The 18,823-nt window shown below is 36.7% G+C and overlaps 2 protein-coding genes across 3 annotated transcripts in view; both read right to left on the minus strand.

Annotated features, from left to right (window-relative positions):
- LOC149623777 (max dimerization protein 1-like) overlaps positions 1 to 12,890 on the minus strand; it is a 34,187-nt gene extending 21,297 nt beyond the window's left edge. Inside the window, exons 1-5 of the mRNA XM_089853048.1 lie at positions 12,478 to 12,890; positions 7,341 to 7,601; positions 7,045 to 7,132; positions 4,489 to 4,518; positions 104 to 218 (exon numbers count right to left, since the gene is read on the minus strand). Of these exons, the coding sequence (XP_089709174.1) occupies positions 104 to 218; positions 4,489 to 4,518; positions 7,045 to 7,132; positions 7,341 to 7,395 (288 nt within the window). The 5' untranslated portion in view covers positions 7,396 to 7,601; positions 12,478 to 12,890. The remainder of the gene's footprint in view (positions 1 to 103; positions 219 to 4,488; positions 4,519 to 7,044; positions 7,133 to 7,340; positions 7,602 to 12,477) is intronic.
- Positions 12,891 to 13,620: 730 nt separating this feature from the next.
- On the minus strand, positions 13,621 to 18,628 carry LOC149623778 (uncharacterized). Of its 2 annotated transcripts, none has more exons than XM_089853041.1 (4): positions 17,642 to 18,628; positions 16,345 to 16,746; positions 15,840 to 16,231; positions 13,621 to 15,777 (listed from the first exon to the last, which is right to left on the minus strand). In XM_089853041.1, the coding sequence occupies exons 2-4, from the start codon at positions 16,687 to 16,689 to the stop codon at positions 15,258 to 15,260; spliced, it is 1,257 nt and encodes a 418-aa protein (XP_089709167.1). In that variant the 5' UTR covers positions 16,690 to 16,746; positions 17,642 to 18,628; the 3' UTR covers positions 13,621 to 15,257. The 2 variants fall into 2 exon arrangements, with proteins under 2 accessions (XP_089709167.1, XP_089709168.1); XM_089853042.1 differs by lacking the exon at positions 17,642 to 18,628 and adding an exon at positions 17,257 to 17,275.
- Positions 18,629 to 18,823: the final 195 nt, after the last annotated feature.

Genomic DNA, 18,823 nt, shown 5'->3' on the forward strand with positions numbered 1-18,823 from the left:
CATACGTTTCGAAAGAACAAGAGAGAGACATTATTCTCTAAACTAACAAAGTAAACGTAGATTATTTAGAGAGAGAGAGAGTTAGAAAATTGAGCTCTCTTACCTTTATAAATACTTTGGCTTCGGTCAATAGACCGAGTGTTGTATGGCGACTAGATTCTGGTCTTAAAGGGACCATCTCTTTCAACTTTTCCAGGCAATTCCTAAGATGCGCCCTCCTTTAAAAAAGAACGAATAGAAAAATGTTTAGTACCATTAGTACTTTAGCGCTTTAACTTAATATGGAACATTTACACTGTTAAAAATTGTACGTAATTCGAAAAATGGGTTATATGCGCTTGAAGAATTTCAATTAAGTTTAATATTTTACTAATTCGAGAAAGTTTTCTCTGTAGAAATTAGTAAAATAGGGACTTTATAATTCCGTAGCGAAGATATCGAAAAAATTTTTTTTTTTTAAAAATTTAAATTAAACTGAATAAAATAGCTAATTACTATAATCTACCCATATATTAATTAAAAATTAATTAATTGTAATTTTTTTAATTAAATGATACAGTTAATGCGAATTGCTATTGCCCAGTGCATTTTAAGGGCCAATAATAAAGCGCGAACGAGCTATTAAACAATTATGTATATTTATGTATGTTTTTTTTGGAAATTCCAAAGGGGCAATTAAGTAACTCTTAAATGGTTTACAGGAAATATAGTGTGAGTAGCCCCTCAAAATATCTGTACCAAAGAAGCCACTGCTTTCGAGTTAAGATTGTCCATAATATTGTACGGATGGCCTCTTAAATTTAATCAAAAAACTAAAATACAATGATTTCTAATTTAATTAAGGGGTCATCCCTAAAACACTAGAATCATAACTCGGATAAAAGTGGCCCTTTTGACTCAAAATCGATTTTCCAAAGAACATCCCCTTAATTTATGGCTTAGACTTATCAGAAACACCCTGTATATAAAAATTGGAATGCGAAAGTATTATTTTTTTGTATAAATTTACATATTTTAATATAAGAATTATAATTTATAACCCAATAATTTTTTAAATATTTCTTTGAACCTCAATTAAATAAATAAATTAATTATAATCACGAGAGATTTAAATTTCATCCTATAATTACGAATTTCATCATCTCGTGACGAAATTCATCAACAATCAAAATTAGTCAAGTCTCGTAATCAGAGGCGTAACTGAACAGAAACCAAAACTATGAAATTTTATAAATAATCATTTTTTATTAGAATTTAGAAGATAAGATATCCTTATTTGCACGAGGGGATTTTATCTTTAATCTAATGATTCTAATCACACAGGCATAATTTTCATAATTTCTCTAGCAACCCCTTTTGCAATGCAATAAGCTAATATTCGCGCAAAGTATACTAAATACAATTTTGATTTATACACAATGAAACAATAAAAAAGAGGAAGCAATTATGAACAAATAAAAAAGGAAAAAAAAAAAAAAAAAAAAAAAAAAATCAAATTATATTCTATAATTTGGGATCATTCCAATCTTATGACGTCACGTACAGATACTGAATTTAATAATCGCCTAAAATATTCGAAAATTTTCGTTACGCCATGAATTTATTTTAAATTTTGTCATGAATATTGAACCAATTGAATATTAAATTTTTTGCTCATAAACGATCGTAACGCCACTACACAGCCTTATTTGTAAAATAAATAACATGAAAAACTACCCAAAAATATTCCCTTATCTAAGTCAGAATGCAAAGAAAAACTTTGGAATTAAGTTTAATTACTCAATTATCCTGAAAAATAATTTTTAAAAATGAGCATTTTTCACTTTTATCTGTCAGAAAAAGTTTTATTTCTAGAATTAGTCGCGGAAAGGAATTACTTCAATATTCATGGGTGAATTTCAGAGATTCGTGTAAAGCAGTTACAACCTCAATTTGAAAGCTAGGGGTAGCCAGAGTTCAAATAATAAAAGGCGCTAAAAATATGTATAGGAATTTAACTGAATAGAAAAATTTAGGATAAACAGTGGAACACGCGCTAAAAATCACGTGGTCCATAGAGTACGGGCGCCAAAAATCGGCGGGAAGTTTTTGGCGCGTTTCTAGCTCCAATGGCTTACATCAAGCTAAGCCTTCCCCCGCGCGCTTTCCCCTGCCCAAAAAAGTTAATAAACTGTGTCATCATCGGCTAAAATATATATTTTTCCCAATTTTTCTAAACCAACCAAACCAAACCCCCCTTTACCGCTTCCCCGGAAAAAAAGGAATGTTTTCCAACTGTCTTTTATCCTCAATCTATCAAGCACATACACATGGCGTGTTAAAATTGAAAACTCAACAACTTTCACATTAAACTACACATAAGTGTACATAAGTGTCAAATAATTTTCAGTTAGCTAAAACCCTAATTATCATTAAATATATTTATCATCATCCAAGTTGCTAAGCCTAATTCATACTATCGAAGTTGCTAAGCCTAATTCATACTATCGAAGTTGCTAAGCCTAATTCATACTACCGAAGTTGCTAAGCCTAATTCATACTACCGAAGTTGCTAAGCCTAATTCATACTACCGAAGTTGCTAAGCCTAATTCATACTACCGAAGTTGCTAAGCCTAATTCATACTACCGAAGTTGCTAAGCCTAATTCATACTACCGAAGTTGCTAAGCCTAATTCATACTATCCAAGTTGCTAAGCCTAATTCATACTATCCAAGTTGCTAAGCCTAATTCATACTATCCAAGTTGCTAAGCCTAATTCATACTATCCAAGTTGCTAAGCCTAATTCATACTATCCAAGTTGCTAAGCCTAATTCATACTATCCAAGTTGCTAAGCCTAATTCATACTATCCAAGTTGCTAAGCCTAATTCATACTATCCAAGTTGCTAAGCCTAATTCATACTATCCAAGTTGCTAAGCCTAATTCATACTATCGAAGTTGCTAAGCCTAATTCATACTATCGAAGTTGCTAAGCCTAATTCATACTATCGAAGTTGCTAAGCCTAATTCATACTATCGAAGTTGCTAAGCCTAATTCATACTACCGAAGTTGCTAAGCCTAATTCATACTACCGAAGTTGCTAAGCCTAATTCATACTACCAAAGTTGCTAAGCCTAATTCATACTACCGAAGTTGCTAAGCCTAATTCATACTATCCAAGTTGCTAAGCCTAATTCATACTATCCAAGTTGCTAAGCCTAATTCATACTATCCAAGTTGCTAAGCCTAATTCATACTATCCAAGTTGCTAAGCCTAATTCATACTATCCAAGTTGCTAAGCCTAATTCATACTATCCAAGTTGCTAAGCCTAATTCATACTATCCAAGTTGCTAAGCCTAATTCATACTATCCAAGTTGCTAAGCCTAATTCATACTATCCAAGTTGCTAAGCCTAATTCATACTATCCAAGTTGCTAAGCCTAATTCATACTATCCAAGTTGCTAAGCCTAATTCATACTATCCAAGTTGCTAAGCCTAATTCATACTATCCAAGTTGCTAAGCCTAATTCATACTATCCAAGTTGCTAAGCCTAATTCATACTATCCAAGTTGCTAAGCCTAATTCATACTATCCAAGTTGCTAAGCCTAATTCATACTATCCAAGTTGCTAAGCCTAATTCATACTATCCAAGTTGCTAAGCCTAATTCATACTATCCAAGTTGCTAAGCCTAATTCATACTATCCAAGTTGCTAAGCCTAATTCATACTATCCAAGTTGCTAAGCCTAATTCATACTATCCAAGTTGCTAAGCCTAATTCATACTATCCAAGTTGCTAAGCCTAATTCATACTATCCAAGTTGCTAAGCCTAATTCATACTATCCAAGTTGCTAAGCCTAATTCATACTATCCAAGTTGCTAAGCCTAATTCATACTATCCAAGTTGCTAAGCCTAATTCATACTATCCAAGTTGCTAAGCCTAATTCATACTATCCAAGTTGCTAAGCCTAATTCATACTATCCAAGTTGCTAAGCCTAATTCATACTATCCAAGTTGCTAAGCCTAATTCATACTATCCAAGTTGCTAAGCCTAATTCATACTATCCAAGTTGCTAAACCTAAATATTATAGTTTACCTTTCAACACGTAGTAGCTAATTATAATTAATACAGAATTCCCCTTTACTAAATTTATTAAATGAAAACGCTAAGCCTAATTAAATTTTTTAATACGTTTAAACCAATAGGATTAATCATGGCAATATTTATATTTACTAAGCCTAATTAATGTCATTAAATCAAGTGCTTAAGGTCTATGAGTCAATATATTTCTTTAATATACCTTTAAATCTATAGAAGATAAGATTAATCTGAATTTGAAATTCAAATTGAGCAGGGGCTTGTAGAGCAGAACGCTACTACATTCATTATAAACCCTTCTTCACGGAGTTCGTTAGCCTAATTTCTCTTAAACCCGGGGACCAAAATAATGAATGAATATCGACACAAAAATAAAATAAAGCAAAAGAGATAATCACCTGTTTTTCTCCAATTCATTGTGTGTTGTTCTGTAACAAAATATAATAAAAATTAGAAAACAGGTTGACATATATAGGGGGCTTTTCTTTAAATATAGATTAAGCCTTTTTTGTTTCATGTACCTCAATATACCTCATAAAGAGACAGTGAAACGCAACGTATATAGAAAACTAAAGGGCGAATGAACTCCCGACTAAATAAGTCGTATTTTGCAATAAAATTCATAAAAACAGTAACGGGAATACGAAATAAACCGGTTGATAAAATATAGTTTAAAATCTTTAATTTTTCGTAATATACCTCAATATAATAACTCTGTGAAACGCAACATATATCGAAAATTAAAGAGGGAATGAACTGCTAACTAAATAGATTGCCTACTCATATATACCTCATAAAGAGACAGTGAAACACAACGTATATCGAAAGCTAAAGGGCGAATGAACTTCCGACTAAATAAGCCTTATTTTGCAATAAAATTCATAAAGTATATCGATTGATAAAATATAGCTTAAAATCTTAAATTTTACCTAATATACCTCAATATAACTCTGTTAAACGCAACATACATCGAAAATTAAAGAGGGAATGAACTGCTAACTAAATAGATAGCCTGCTCTGAAGGGGATAGAGAAATATCTTCCCCCTCAATTGCGATTCAGGGTTGCAAGTAATTTGTAAGAGCATTGATTTGAATAGAACAGAATTATAAACTTTTCAGTCTGTTACATATAGCGGTTGAATTACACTCACAAATGACTGGCAACACTGGACCGAAATTTTGCAACAAAATTGGTAAAAACATTTAACAGGAATGCAAATTACTTAGGTCAGATTTTAAATAAGTCAATCATTTCACCCTTCCTTTAAAATTTCCTTAACGAATTCAACCCTTTCTAATTTTGAAGGTCATATTTCAAGGAAGCCATTTATTTTTCTAATAATTGCATTCACCGTCTCTTCGAAATTAGATTATGGTTAGAGTTAGGCTTAAGAGTGTCTTTGAAAACAAAAAAAAATTGTAGTAGACAAATGAGATATATGGATGGCTTTGTTTTAATGGGGGCCGGGGGAGGGGAGGGTTCGAAATTCACTTCACAACATGCTTTAATTAGGCCTTGCTTCCTGGAGCAAGTTGCAAAGGCTTATAGCAGCTAACTTATATAAAAAAAAGGAATAAAAAAGTACAACTACATGATCTATCCAATTTACGAACCAGTTAAAAAAGCGCTGGGGCTTGAATTGAGCTCGGAAAAAACACCCCAAAGTTTATTTAATAGTGCTACCACAAATAAAATGGCAACTGTCCCAAGCCGAGATGAGATGCGTTAAGTAAATCGACCGCAATTAAATTATAAAAAAATTTCGTGGTTTTTGATTGGACCTTAACAATAGACTCAAATGAATAACGCCCATAATTCAAAAGCTTACTTCCAAGGACGAAAATTATTTTATACTTTAAATTATGGGCTTCTAAATCAACAAAAACATTTTCGTTAGGCCTAATAAGCTCTAACCACAAAATTGCTAAGCCTAACTCCATATTTGTGGTATTGTGTTCACGCATGGGTTATTTTTATTATAATTATAATAAAAAAATAAATCGGTATAAATTTCAAATACGCTATCATTATCTTTAAGGGTTAAAAGTTTAAAACTGACTAAACAAATAAATAATGTGTTTTAACAGCATCCTATCATAAATAAGTCTAAAAAATATGATGATATAATGCTATAAAATTCCCACGCATTATTTTGCATCACAAAAATAATGCCGTGAAATTTTTACCAACAACCATTTAAGGTTTTTGGATTTTTCTATTTAATTTTATAGTAAAAGGTTTTGGATACAAAAAATGGTTAATGTATAAACCTTAAAAACTGGGTCATTCACTCAAAAAAGAGCAGGACCCCCCTTGAATTTCATTAAAAAACCTTTTAAATTTCAAAATAAAAAGAACTAGTTTTAAATTTTAAAATACTTTAGCATATTTCTTAGGAAATATCACTGCTAAAGTTAAAAGTTTTGAAGTTAGCTTTGGTAGATAATAACTTAATTATTATTTACTTAACGGGTTTAAACTTGTTTTAAGTGATTAAGGCAATTTGGCTCTTACTTATCAACAACTCACGCTAATTATCCTGTAGCTAAGTGGTTGTAATTAATACTATTAATTAAAAAATGTCAGATTACATCAATAACAACTTATTTTGAAAATTAATAAGCATATAAATGTCAAAAAACTTGTTTATGAAACCAAAACTAACCCTTTAACTAAATTTCCCAATTTTAATGGTTAGTGAATTACAATAAACGATATCTGATACGAAATTCATCCTTGAAATAACGCAAACCAAAACCACTGACGGCTACGCTTAGCTAACAGGCAGCCAGCGGGGTTCTAATTCCCATCCCAGCCCGAAAAAAAACTGCCAGAATTCGGCTTCGGGAGTCAGGACCCCTCTAATGTTTCCAAAACAAAGAGCCAAGGCCCAGAAAACTAGTTTCTATTCTCCTTGGGAAGTTTGGATAGAAAGATGGTTTACGGTCTTACCTGTTTCCTTGAGATTTCTTTGATTTTGGTCTCTTGCGATTAAGATCATTAGGAAGCGGCATAGTAGAGGCGTAGCCATGTTCCGCCTCTGTAAAAAAAACGCGACAACTTTGGTCATAATCTGTCGAAAATTAGCCTGGAATAAACGCACGACGGGGTGTCAAAATCAGCTGATCGCCGTAGCCTAGGCGGCATCCATGTTTGGGTTGGGAGTCGTGCGTTTATGCCCCGTGTTGTTTAGGCCGATGAAGTTTTAGGCTTAACGATTAGACGTGAGCGTTGGAAATTTAATTTACCTCTTTCCCGCCTTTCTATATATTCGGCGGCTTGTAATAACGCGGCGATGCTCATGGTTAATCCGACGGGAATTAAAATAAAGCGCAAATTTCGCACCAAAAAAACGTCGTTGACAAAATAAAAACCCGACACAGTGCTTTTTTATTCCGCTGTGAATATGGCGGCACCGACTGAGGCAGGGCTTCTGCGCCTTGTGTATCCTCTGTTGTCACGCGCGTTCAACCGTTTTCTCTACGCTGGCGCTAGTAGCGAGTCTCGACCTACAATCCGCCAGCAGCATCCAAAAGGGCAGGAAAAAAAGGGGGGAAATTATTACAGAATTGAAGCATGGAGTCTGTATTTAAGAGGAGCGATAAACTCTAGCCATCCACGCTACTCCTCTCATTTGTTTCTCCCGACCCCGCGTCTCCATCAGCTTGAGGGACGGATGGGAGTAGCCCAAGTCGATTGCACCTCGGTACCATAAATTTTCAAATTAGAGGTGCTTTATGGAACTTATAAGGTTACCGCCCCTTTTTGGAGAGCTTTTCTGTCAATACAACAATTTTAGCCACTAACAAAAGGCACACGTGGCTTATGACAGGTTATAGAGACGCCCACAGAAATACGTCTCGTAAAGTCTGTATAGACAGAGATGTTTTTCTAAAATGACCTTGATTTACACCTAAGACTGTGATCGGTTCGCTGGAGTTAAAAACTGGCTCGCTTACCGCTCCTCTTAAGATACAGACTCCATGATTGAAGCTAGATGAAGAGATGACGTCACGGGATAAGCTTTTTCGACCAATCAGATTGTGTTTATCAAAAGCCATCAAGCCACGCTGACTCCCCACGTGCGCTTGTTCCCTCTTCTCTCTCAAAGCTGAGGCGATTCTAATTTTTAGGGGTTTTTTGACGGGGGGATTTGAATGATTTTTTTCCTAGGGCAGGACATAGGTCAACATACCGATATCTTTTTAATAAACTTTGCGTTGTTTTTTTAAAGGATAAGTGTCACAAAATACTTTTAGTTCGTAATAAAGATTGCAAATTTGAGAGTCAAGGTACCAGTCATTCAGCAAGCGTAATCGCTCGACACGCTGTACCTTTGACTGTACTATAAGGATTACGACTAATCTACAAAAGCCAATAAATAGAGTGATTATCACCTCAAAAAACGTATCACGTTTTATTGGAGACATAAGTTCATAAGGTTATTTTCCATAAGTTCGTCAGTAGTTACTGAGAGCTTGTCATTAAGTGACGTAGGTCATAGATTCTCGTAAAGCGACGCCTGGTGAGGCGCTGTCAAAGGCTTAGTACAGACTAAACAGGAAGATGGACTGCTAAACCGAATGTAGTAAATTTTGGCATCGTTCTCAATCTAGCACACAATAAGTCTCTAGCATTACGAAGTATATGAAGTGTCATAGTTATGGAACATATCTTATAAACTTATCCTATAGACTATACCCTAAAAACCGCAATTAAAATTGATACTTCCCCTTTAAAATTGTGTAAAAAAAAACTAGTTTTAGAAAAAATAAAAAGAAACCCAAACAAGAAGATGTCTCTAAGAAGATTCTCCTCTCCCTTTTAAATAGGACGATCCAAGTTTTTTCTCAAGTATTTTACTTCCCCTTAAATTGTTTTTGCCTGTTTATTTTTAAAAAAATAAACACCACACGCACACCATAGAGAGGAGCAAAAAGCTTTATGCGGGGATCCCATTTTAAAAACTTGGTATAATTTCACTTTTTGAGTTATGGTACCGTAGTTATCTTCTGTTAAAAATAACAGCTAACTCGACCCCTTTAAACGCTTTGCCAAAAAGTGCATTCAACTTTTACATTGAAATATATAATTACTACGTTTGCTAAGCCTAATATCATTTAATCATCGTGAATATTTCAGATAAATATCTAATCCATTATTAGTAGTGTCACCAAGCTACAAAAATCCTAACCAACCCCCCCCCCTCCTTTTCCGGTCCCCATTTAATAAATACAATAAATTTTGCGTAGACGCACTCCTTTTTGGAGAATAATGGGTACATTATCGAAGGCAGAAGTTAATAATTAGAAGTAATAATTGCAATTCAGGGTTGCAACAGATTTTTCATTTTAAAATACCTGATTTTTTAAAGGTTTTCCCTGATCGTTTAAAGTCACTTTCCCAGACCAAATCTTTGTAGAATAGATAGAATATTGTGTATTTAAAAAGAACTAGTCCCAATGAACTTCTAAATATATTAATTCATGCTTGCAAGTTCCCTACAATTTCAAAATTCCTGGACTCCCATTTTCCAAGTTCCTAAATTGTACAGGGTTGCCTGGTACAGTTGTAACCCTGGTTACCATAGAACCACGTTTGTTTTTTCAGCAATAACAGGTCTAGAGAAAATAAATTCCTCTTCTGTTTCTTAGATGTAATTTAATTGCGGAGTTGTCAACAGCTTGACAGCGTGTTTCACTTTGAATTGGGTCCAAAGTACGTACTTTTCTCTCTTGAGTCAGATTGCGCTCTATTACTACAACTTCTAAGCCGCTCAAGGAGTATAGAAGTTCCAGTCTTGACGTACGTCACTCGTGAGAAGAAAAAAGGGTACCACCAAACAAGGCCGCTCGGTTTTGCCTGTGCTCTGAAGTCACAACTGATATGATATATCAGTTAATTATTACAAACAATATATAGTGTGCACGTTGTCAGTTATTTGTAAAGGCAATTCGACCGCTATCTACCAACAGATTGAAAACCTTATAGTTCTGTTCGATTCAAATCATTCAGTCCAAACTTGACACGCTCTATCAAATTACTGGCAACACTGATGTACAGTTAAAGTTAAGATAAAAGGTGATGAAATTTCTCTAGCTTGTCCCTTAAGTCTTTTCAGAGCCTTGGAGAATGGGCAATGATTTAGTCGAAAGCAGACATACAACTGGTGTTGACGTCACTCATGAGAAGAAGAAAAAAAAAGGTACCACCAAACAAGGCCGCTGGGTTTTGCCTGTGCTCTGATGTCACAACTGATATGATATATCAGTTATTTATTACAAACATAGTGTGCGGACAAGTGCACGTTGTCAGTTATTTGTAAACGCAATTCGACCGCTATCTACCCTACAGATTGAAAACCTTATAGTTCTGTTCGATTCAAATCATTCAGTCCAAACTTGACACGCTCTCTCAAATTACTGGCAACACTGATGTACAGTTAAAGTTAAGAAAAGGTGATGAAATTTCTCTAGCTTGCCCCTTGGAGAATGGGCAATGATTTAGTCGAAAGCGGACAAACAAGTGGTGTCGTTTCAACCACCTTACTTCTAATTATGACTATTTAAAGATATGGGTACGGATATACTGTATATTTGGAATAAAAACCCGTATATATCCCGAACTACACCCTCTTAATGCCCTATCCTATCTCATTGAACAATTTTTCAAAAACCTTTTGGTCGTTCTATATCGGGTGCATAAGAGTATAGGAAATACGTGGTGGAGAAGGAAAAAAAAATCAGGACTTCCGTTGGGATAGTTTGTCGTTGACGTTGAAAAAGGCTTGGCTACCCATAACCGGATGCGCGTACACACACATACGTGGCATATAGGAACCCCCTGGTACCCAACCCAAACGTAAAGTAGACCTTCGACACGAGGTGCCAATGGGATGAGATGGGGGGAAAATAGAACTAGCACGTTTTTAGAGAAAAGATAATACAAAGGTTCCCTCATGGTCTAAGCGGCTAGCAAGAAGTGATATCTAGTTTACTAGGGAGATGGCTTAAATTCGCCACATTTCTAGCTTTATCTCCAGTCCAAACGTAGCCTGTCCGGTTTTGATCCTCGCCTCTAAATTACAACCAGCATCTCATTGGTTCTTGAAAACTCGTGCACGTCAGCGCGACGCGAATGAGAAAAAATTACGTATTTTCCGACTGAGGAGAGGCAGCGAAATAGCCCGGCCTCCTTTTACGCCCCCCCCCTTGTATTTTGAATGGGGGATTGTGACTATGGCGCGCGAATACTTAGGCATCTTAAACCTTCTCCCTAGTAAACTAGATATCGTTTCTTGCGGCTAGCTATTCTTTCTTCGCTCAGCTGTTCTATTTTCTATTGATCTCGACCTCAACTACCGTCTCGTCTACACTCGGATCGAACCTCAAGCTCGAACACGCGGTCCTCCTATAAGAGATTCGGGCCTTCTGTCATCATTGTAAACGTACTGCACCACGTGATTTTGAGAATGAGGTTTATGTAAAACCACTGTACTTTGGCTGCTTCGTCCACGTCTTGAAAAAAAATAACTTCCCAAGCCTAATTACGCGTACGAAACTATGCTCCTTGAACTGTTATGTTTCCAAAATATTAAAAAAAAAAATCCCTGCCAAAGTTAAAAGTTTAAGCGCACTAAGGCTAAATATTTTTTTTAAACAATGTTACATTTTTTTTTATTCGATGTACTCGAAGATAAAATTCCACGGGATCATGGAATAGAATAGGTTAATAACTATACGGAGAAAAAACCTCATCCAATCCAACGAATATCACCTGATATGGCTTATTTCAATTCCATCGCATTCCCCCCCATCGCTAAGCCTAATCACGATTATACCGTTGATTTCTTATCACAAAAAAACATTATTTTCGTTTTTGCAGGCAGAGTTTTTTGATCCCAGAGACTGTTTTTTATTTTTGCAAGATTAGCGGAAAAATGACACATCCCCTTATTTTAAAACATTTAAGCTCTGATAAACCCAATCTGATATCGATATGATATAGCAAAAAAAGTTGATTAAACTCGAAGTTAAAGTTGCGAAACTATAATGATAAATTTTCTCAGCTGTCAGTCGTAAAATTTATCTTCCACGGTCAAAGATTAGGCCTACCAGAGACGATTCTATCGACACTTTAGTGGCTTCAGTCTTAAAAAAAATTACCTGATATAACTTAAACATTCTAACTTCGAGATTATTCACTTTTGATAGCGCGTCTGCTTACGTAGTCGTGCATTTCGACAGAAAACTTAACGAACAAAACGAGACTTAAACCTAACTAAGCAATTTCACAGACAGATGTCAAAAACCTTTTTGTTTTAACTTTTAAAAAATGGGGGTCTAATTTATATAAAGTTAAATTCTTATCAACTAGGCAGCTTACCTTGCTGTAATTTTATAAAAGAAGAAAAACTTTTTTTTTCCGAAGGTCTCCGTCTGTTAAATCCCGACTAAATAGCGATAAAAGTTGAAGCTCGTCTACTCTTATAACTGGATGAGATAATAATTTTTCAAGATCAGTTTATTCTAGCGATTGTCAAGGTTATTTGAAAGTAGATGTTAAAATAGTTTAGCAGAACTTTAACCGAGGGTTAATGCCCAACCTTGACCATGCCACGGATCTTGTTTAATCACTGACACAAAAGGGGGTGGAGTATGGTATACTGTATGAAAAAAAAAATAGGGTTAACAGATTAGGCTTAACTACTGTTTGCGAAAGAAGGCGGGAAATAAAATTTTTGAAACAGCTGATTTGACAAACGAAATCGCGCGAGTTTCTCTCTCTCGCTCTCTCTGGAGTAGTAGCAGCGTGTTGTCATACGAAGTGCATTATACACTTGGAAGCGTGTGGCAGGCACTACCTACCCTAAATAGGCTTAGTCAAAAGCGCGCGCTTACCAAGCCAAATTCTCTGCCCTTGCCACTACATTGCCTTTATCTTGATAGAGAGAGGAAAAACGCGGGCATTGCCGACGCTAGAAAACGCACGTGCGCTTTCTCCCTTAAAGATTTTCTTCAAAGAAAGGCCGGTTTGCAATTAGGCTTAAGCTATTTCTTCTCAGGGATTGGTCAAGTTTTCCCTGACACAAACCAATCACTATGAAGGAAAAAAAAATAACAACAAATAAATAAATGAAAATTATGCGTAGACGGTGTAAGGGGGGATGTTCTTTAGAGCGATTTTGAGTCGAAAATGTTCTATGAGATTTTGTCGCCCGGGCCACTGTTAAGATTGGAGTATTTTACGGATGACCCCTTAAATTCAATTAAGAAACTGAAAGATAAAGTAGCCTGGAAAGCCAAATGTAAAAGAACCTTTTTTGATTCAAAATCAACTAAAGAACATCCCCCTTAATCTAAACACCCTGTACAATTTTTCGAATACGTGAAAAACAATGTTTTCGCGCCCAAATTAAGTCACATGAAGCCCACATCTGTGTTTTCAATTTCCTATTGAATTTCCATAAGGCAGCTGTGACTGTGTTCAACAGGCAGGCAAACACGGCCCGGGAAAATACTAAAATACTTTGAAGGGGAGCAAAATTACTTTCTTATTTATTTATCCGAACTTGAAACTGCAAATTTACAATTAATTAATCATTAATTATCTAGTATAAATTTTCTCCTTTTCATAGATTATTAGCGTATTTACAAATTAAATAAATCACACGCTATACTTAATATTCCAGGTTCTTTTTCTTTTTTTTTTGAACCACGCCCCCTAAACTCGCGTCAATTAATTAACAGCTTTTACAAAAGACATTTTTTTTTGCTGAAAAAGCTAAATTAATTATCTTAATTTTAATTTAGGCACAATATTAATATTCGTCGAAAAAACACGCGTGTGAAAAGAAACGTCGACGTTCTTCATTCAATGTAAATTTGCATACTAAGCTCGTGGGGGTTATTCCGGTTAACACGTGATCATTAAAATTAGGCTTAGCATTATATGGCAAATATATATATATATTTATTGGAATGTTTTAAATTATTAGCGAGCTCGTAGCTCTGTATGGCACATTTAAAAATTACACGGTAAATACGTCGAAAATGATGATTTTCTTTTGCTTGTTATATTATATTTTTTTTTTGGACGTTTACACTTAAGTTCCGGCTCCCCCTTTCCCGCCAAAATTCCAACCAATGAAAATTATTATAATATTTTCAAATTTAATTTAAACTATATTATGTATTAACCTTCTAAATACACGTTTCCAATTTTAGGAACTTAAAAATATTTGGTCAAACAGTTAAATTCATTTGAATCCCGCCGCCAAAAAATTGTACCTAATACTGTAATGAGTTTCATATTTTCCCGCCAAATTATGAAACTAAGCCTAATTTTCAACATTAGAAAGACTAAAAGGCTTTTAAGAGTGTTTACCCCCCCTGTTAATTAAATTTAGGAACTGAAAAGTCAATTTCTAACCAATCACGGAATAGGACTGATCATAGAAATTTCCCGCCAAAATCAACTCGTCAGTGAACTTCCGCTTAACTGCAATTAAAAACGAATGCACCGAGCAGGGCCTTAAATCTTTTCGTAAACCGACTGCCTCGCTAAAAGAGCGGAACCATTTGGTTGTACCAGTATATAATTAGCACAAAAATAAATGAAAATTGAGCAAAAAACGCCTGCATGACGAAGCAATTTCTGATGTGCTTTTAAATATGGCGCTGAGACCTAAATTTCTTTAGTATTTATTTTTATCGGAGCTCTATCAGCGGACATCTAAAACCTACCGGGTTATTTACACCGAATATTTACAAACCAGAGCACGAGAAAAATATTAATCACGTGTCGTGTTGTTTGGTTTTAATTACGATACTTAAAATTTCAATAATCGCTAAGCCTAATTTGAAAAAACAAGGGGGTTAGGATTTAAATATCTACGTAACAATCTCAACAAGGATAGTTGATGTCTGGTTTTTGAAAATTCCTTCAATTTCAAAATATTTTATACCAAAAACGATTTTTGTTATGATTATTATTTCGTTTTAAATTTTAAATATTAGTCCAAATTGAAATTGCTATTGGCACGAAAAACAACGTTTTTTTAATACCAGGTTGGCTTGGGTGCCCAAAAGTTAAAATTAGTCAGTGCTTAATTAGTTTATTCTAGAATGAGTGGCCGCCTGAGCGTGGATGATTAATTTTATAAGCTAGGATAATTGGTCAAACGCGTTTTCGTCTAAACTTTGAAGCCAATTAAAAATCATCATATTTCTCTCGTACTTGGTCAAGGGTTTCCCCTTGTCCCTTTCGATGTCCTTAACGGTCAAACTAAGGGTTTTGTTCGCGCCCCTAAAGCTTAAGGAAGAAATGCCAAGCTCCTTCGACAAGCTACTACGATCCAAATCGCTCGATATGCGCATGCGCGGCGTCTTTTCCACCGGCGCCGTCACCTGGTTATTCGCCGTCGCGGTCACCTTAGCAGGCGCCACCGAATTACCAGAGGCGTCGCCTTGCGTGGTGGTCTTAGGCTGGACCGGCACAACCGTAGCCGGTGTTGCCGTCCCGCTAGATTTTGCAGTCGTTGAAGACGTTTGAGATTCAGCCGGAGCCGGAGTTTGCTCCCTCGAGTCGATGGTCAACTCGCTCTGGGTCAAACGTTCCAGGGCCTTGTACGTAGAGAGAACCCGGCGCCGGATATACATTTGCCGAATTTTCTTGTTAACCGATCTAACCAATTTCCAGTAAGTGTAAGTGAAGGACGAGCGGTTAGTTGGCTCGAGAAGGTTTACCTGATGAAATCAGCGGCGGTAATGGCGGGCGACTCCCCGCTTAGGTGTCCAGGGTGAGCCTGAGGGGAGGGAAGCTGCGAAGTGGAAGAGATATCACCAACGGCGACCCACGTGGAACAGGAGCGCGAAGTGCAGTCGAGACGGGCCTGGACGGGCAATGTGAATCGACTCCAACCGGTCAAGGCCACCTCGGAGACCGACAACCGAAGATTGTCGGGGTCTATGGCGATATTATTGATGTCCGAGGTGCTGAAACTCTTCATTAGACCCAGCACCGAGGACAAAGCGCGGCAACTACGAATGGCTTCCGTTTCCTCCTCGAATAAGATGTCGCCCGACAATGGGCGCCGTTGATTACCACCCCCGCCACCACCGTATGATTCATTTGGAACCTGCAATCGCCCACCACACCACGATCGGTTATCTTTACGACAAGTTAACCCGTCTCACTCCCTAGTTGGAGGAGGGGAACCGAAAGGAAGTTGAAGCGAAAAATGTCTCTCACCTGAAGCAAACTATTTCTGCTGCCTCTTTGGCTACCTCTGGCACTGCCGATGGTCCAGTTGCCTCGTTCGAGGAAATTTTGCGGGCTGCGTCTCAGGGGATCGTCTACGGAATGGCGGTGGTGCTGATGATGGTGCGGATGGTCTTCACTGCTGCTGCGAGGTCTTTGCACCGTAAACCTCAAGCGGCTGACCTCCGAGCCCAAACTGGACAAGGACATGAGGGAGAGGTCCGTGGCGAAAGATTCGTGGCTGGGAGAACGGGCGATACCCGTTCCCGCCGGCTGACCCGTTGACTGAAGAGGAATTGTTGGTAACGACAAGTTCTCCGCGTCACCTTTCGGCATATCGCGAGATATTCCGAGGTGGTAGTATTCAGTTAGTCGCCAAGATTCATTTTAATCCTAAAAACACGTAATAAAAACTTCTTTTTAAATTGAATCCCCGTATTTAAAACACATTTCCCCCATTTCTCATCGTGACGGTTCGCATTTCTTCAAACATCCACAAGTCACGTGACGTTTCAACCAACCATGCAAAAAAGTCGACGTTCAGGAAGGAAATGGACATTTCTTTTTACCGGCGAGTCTCGTATGCCTGTCCCTGGCAAACCCCTCTACCTTATCTCCGCAGATTTAAGGCTAAATCCATATAACGCCCAGGAAAAGGGGAACATCCAATGGGGATGGGGCACTAACCCACGTAGAGGAAAAATAAAAGGGATTCTGAATGATGATGAAAACATCTTTGGCAAACGGTCTACAAACATAACGGGGAAGCGCGCCGGCGAACCCCTGGAGGTCTCTCTTTTCCGAAGTACATCCCAAAAATGTTGATTTACAAGCGCATATAGGAGTATATATGATTATCGATTAAAAAATCCCTCTACTCGCTAAGCCTAACGCGGTTTTTACCTCTGTTTTAATAAAAACACAAGGAACTTTCAACTTTAAATGTCAAGAATTTTGCCACCCCCCGCTCAAACAGAGCGATTTTTTAAAAAACGTCTATACTAAATCGATAAATCGGCTTCTTGGAGATCTACTACGTCATCCTTTACATAACCTAATCTAGCGACTAGGGAAATGATAAAGGCCTAATATATTCAATCTCGCATTCCGAGTGGTTGCCTCCTTTCCAGACTAATCTATTAAATCTCGTTAAATAAAGGCCAGCTTATTTAACCCTAGACAACACCCCCTCTCCCTCACTCTCTCCTATGCATTTCTACAGATACACCGTTATTCCCTAAGCCTATCTAAAGATTTTTTAATAGAAAAATACGTCTTTACTACTCACATTTCAAGAGATTTTGAATCCAAATGGCATTTGGAATGATTAGATTTGGATTAAATTATGGGATATAAATGAGAGAACGTTTTGTCGCGGTTTTTCTACGACCCGGATATTATCGGAACGTTTTCGGCCATCGTTCGGTGCGTTCAGACGGTTGTAATCTTGCCCCAACCTCCGAGGCTGGACTGAGTAGCAGAAAACGGAGGGGCAGTGTGCGATAGAAAACGGTGCTATATGTAGCTAGAGAGCCAAAATTAGCATATTTATTCGGCAAGGCGCGAAAAAACAAATTTGGACGGTACTAAGCCCCAAACCGTTACTTTCTCACTAGATTTTTATCTTAATTTATGCACTTTTGGTTTCGACTATGGTTTCAGTTCCCGCCTGATTATTTAAATCATGAAGGATAGAGTGTTTAAAAGATTTATGATCGATTTATTTTTCGATGACACTCGAGATCGGTGATAATATTTTGTCACCCCCGTTTCAAATGCTTGTCTAAAAGTCTAGTCCGCCTCTCTCTCTCTCTTTTGCGCTATGGATTGATTTTAGAGTGAACAAAATTGAGATTTTTGGCACCGTTACAAAATATTAACCGTTAAAGCTACACTGTTACATACCGTAGTTGTAGTTAAGGGTTTGCAAAATAATAATTTTAGTTTAAATGTTAAAAATGTCAGGAATGTTTCAAAAAAGGCTTAATTTTTAATTCGTATACACTAATGTATTGCGGGTAGAACACTTCTACAGGGGCCCATAGATAATACATAGGCTTACAAGCCCCTGCAAGTTGGCTTCATTTTCAAAAACATGTTAAAAAGCAAATAGATTTTTCTAACTTAAATATTTGAGTTAATTATGAGTTAGAAACAGCTTTAATTATGTTTAATATAATTTTATTCCTCATTGATTGTAACATTTAATTGAAATGTTAGTAACCGGCTTGTTTTACGCGTGACCAGGTTTAGGGCTGAACATCATCGCCATCTATGCATCCCTAAAAAAGCAGACGACTCCAACTTCCCGATTGCACCATCGAATGATCGGAGCGTGACTCGTTATTATGACATTTAGGTTTAAATGACATAAATATTTCTCAATTTCGGCGTTCGATAGTTAAAAATTAAAATTTTAAACCCAGGAATTAATGTAAGCTAAAATTTTGCAACCCGATATTTGTAAATA

This window comes from Phalangium opilio, unplaced genomic scaffold (assembly GCF_054372755.1).
Source record: "Phalangium opilio isolate 3A_F unplaced genomic scaffold, DU_Popi_V2 ptg000113l_1, whole genome shotgun sequence".
Classification (NCBI taxonomy): Eukaryota; Metazoa; Arthropoda; class Arachnida; order Opiliones; family Phalangiidae; genus Phalangium; species Phalangium opilio.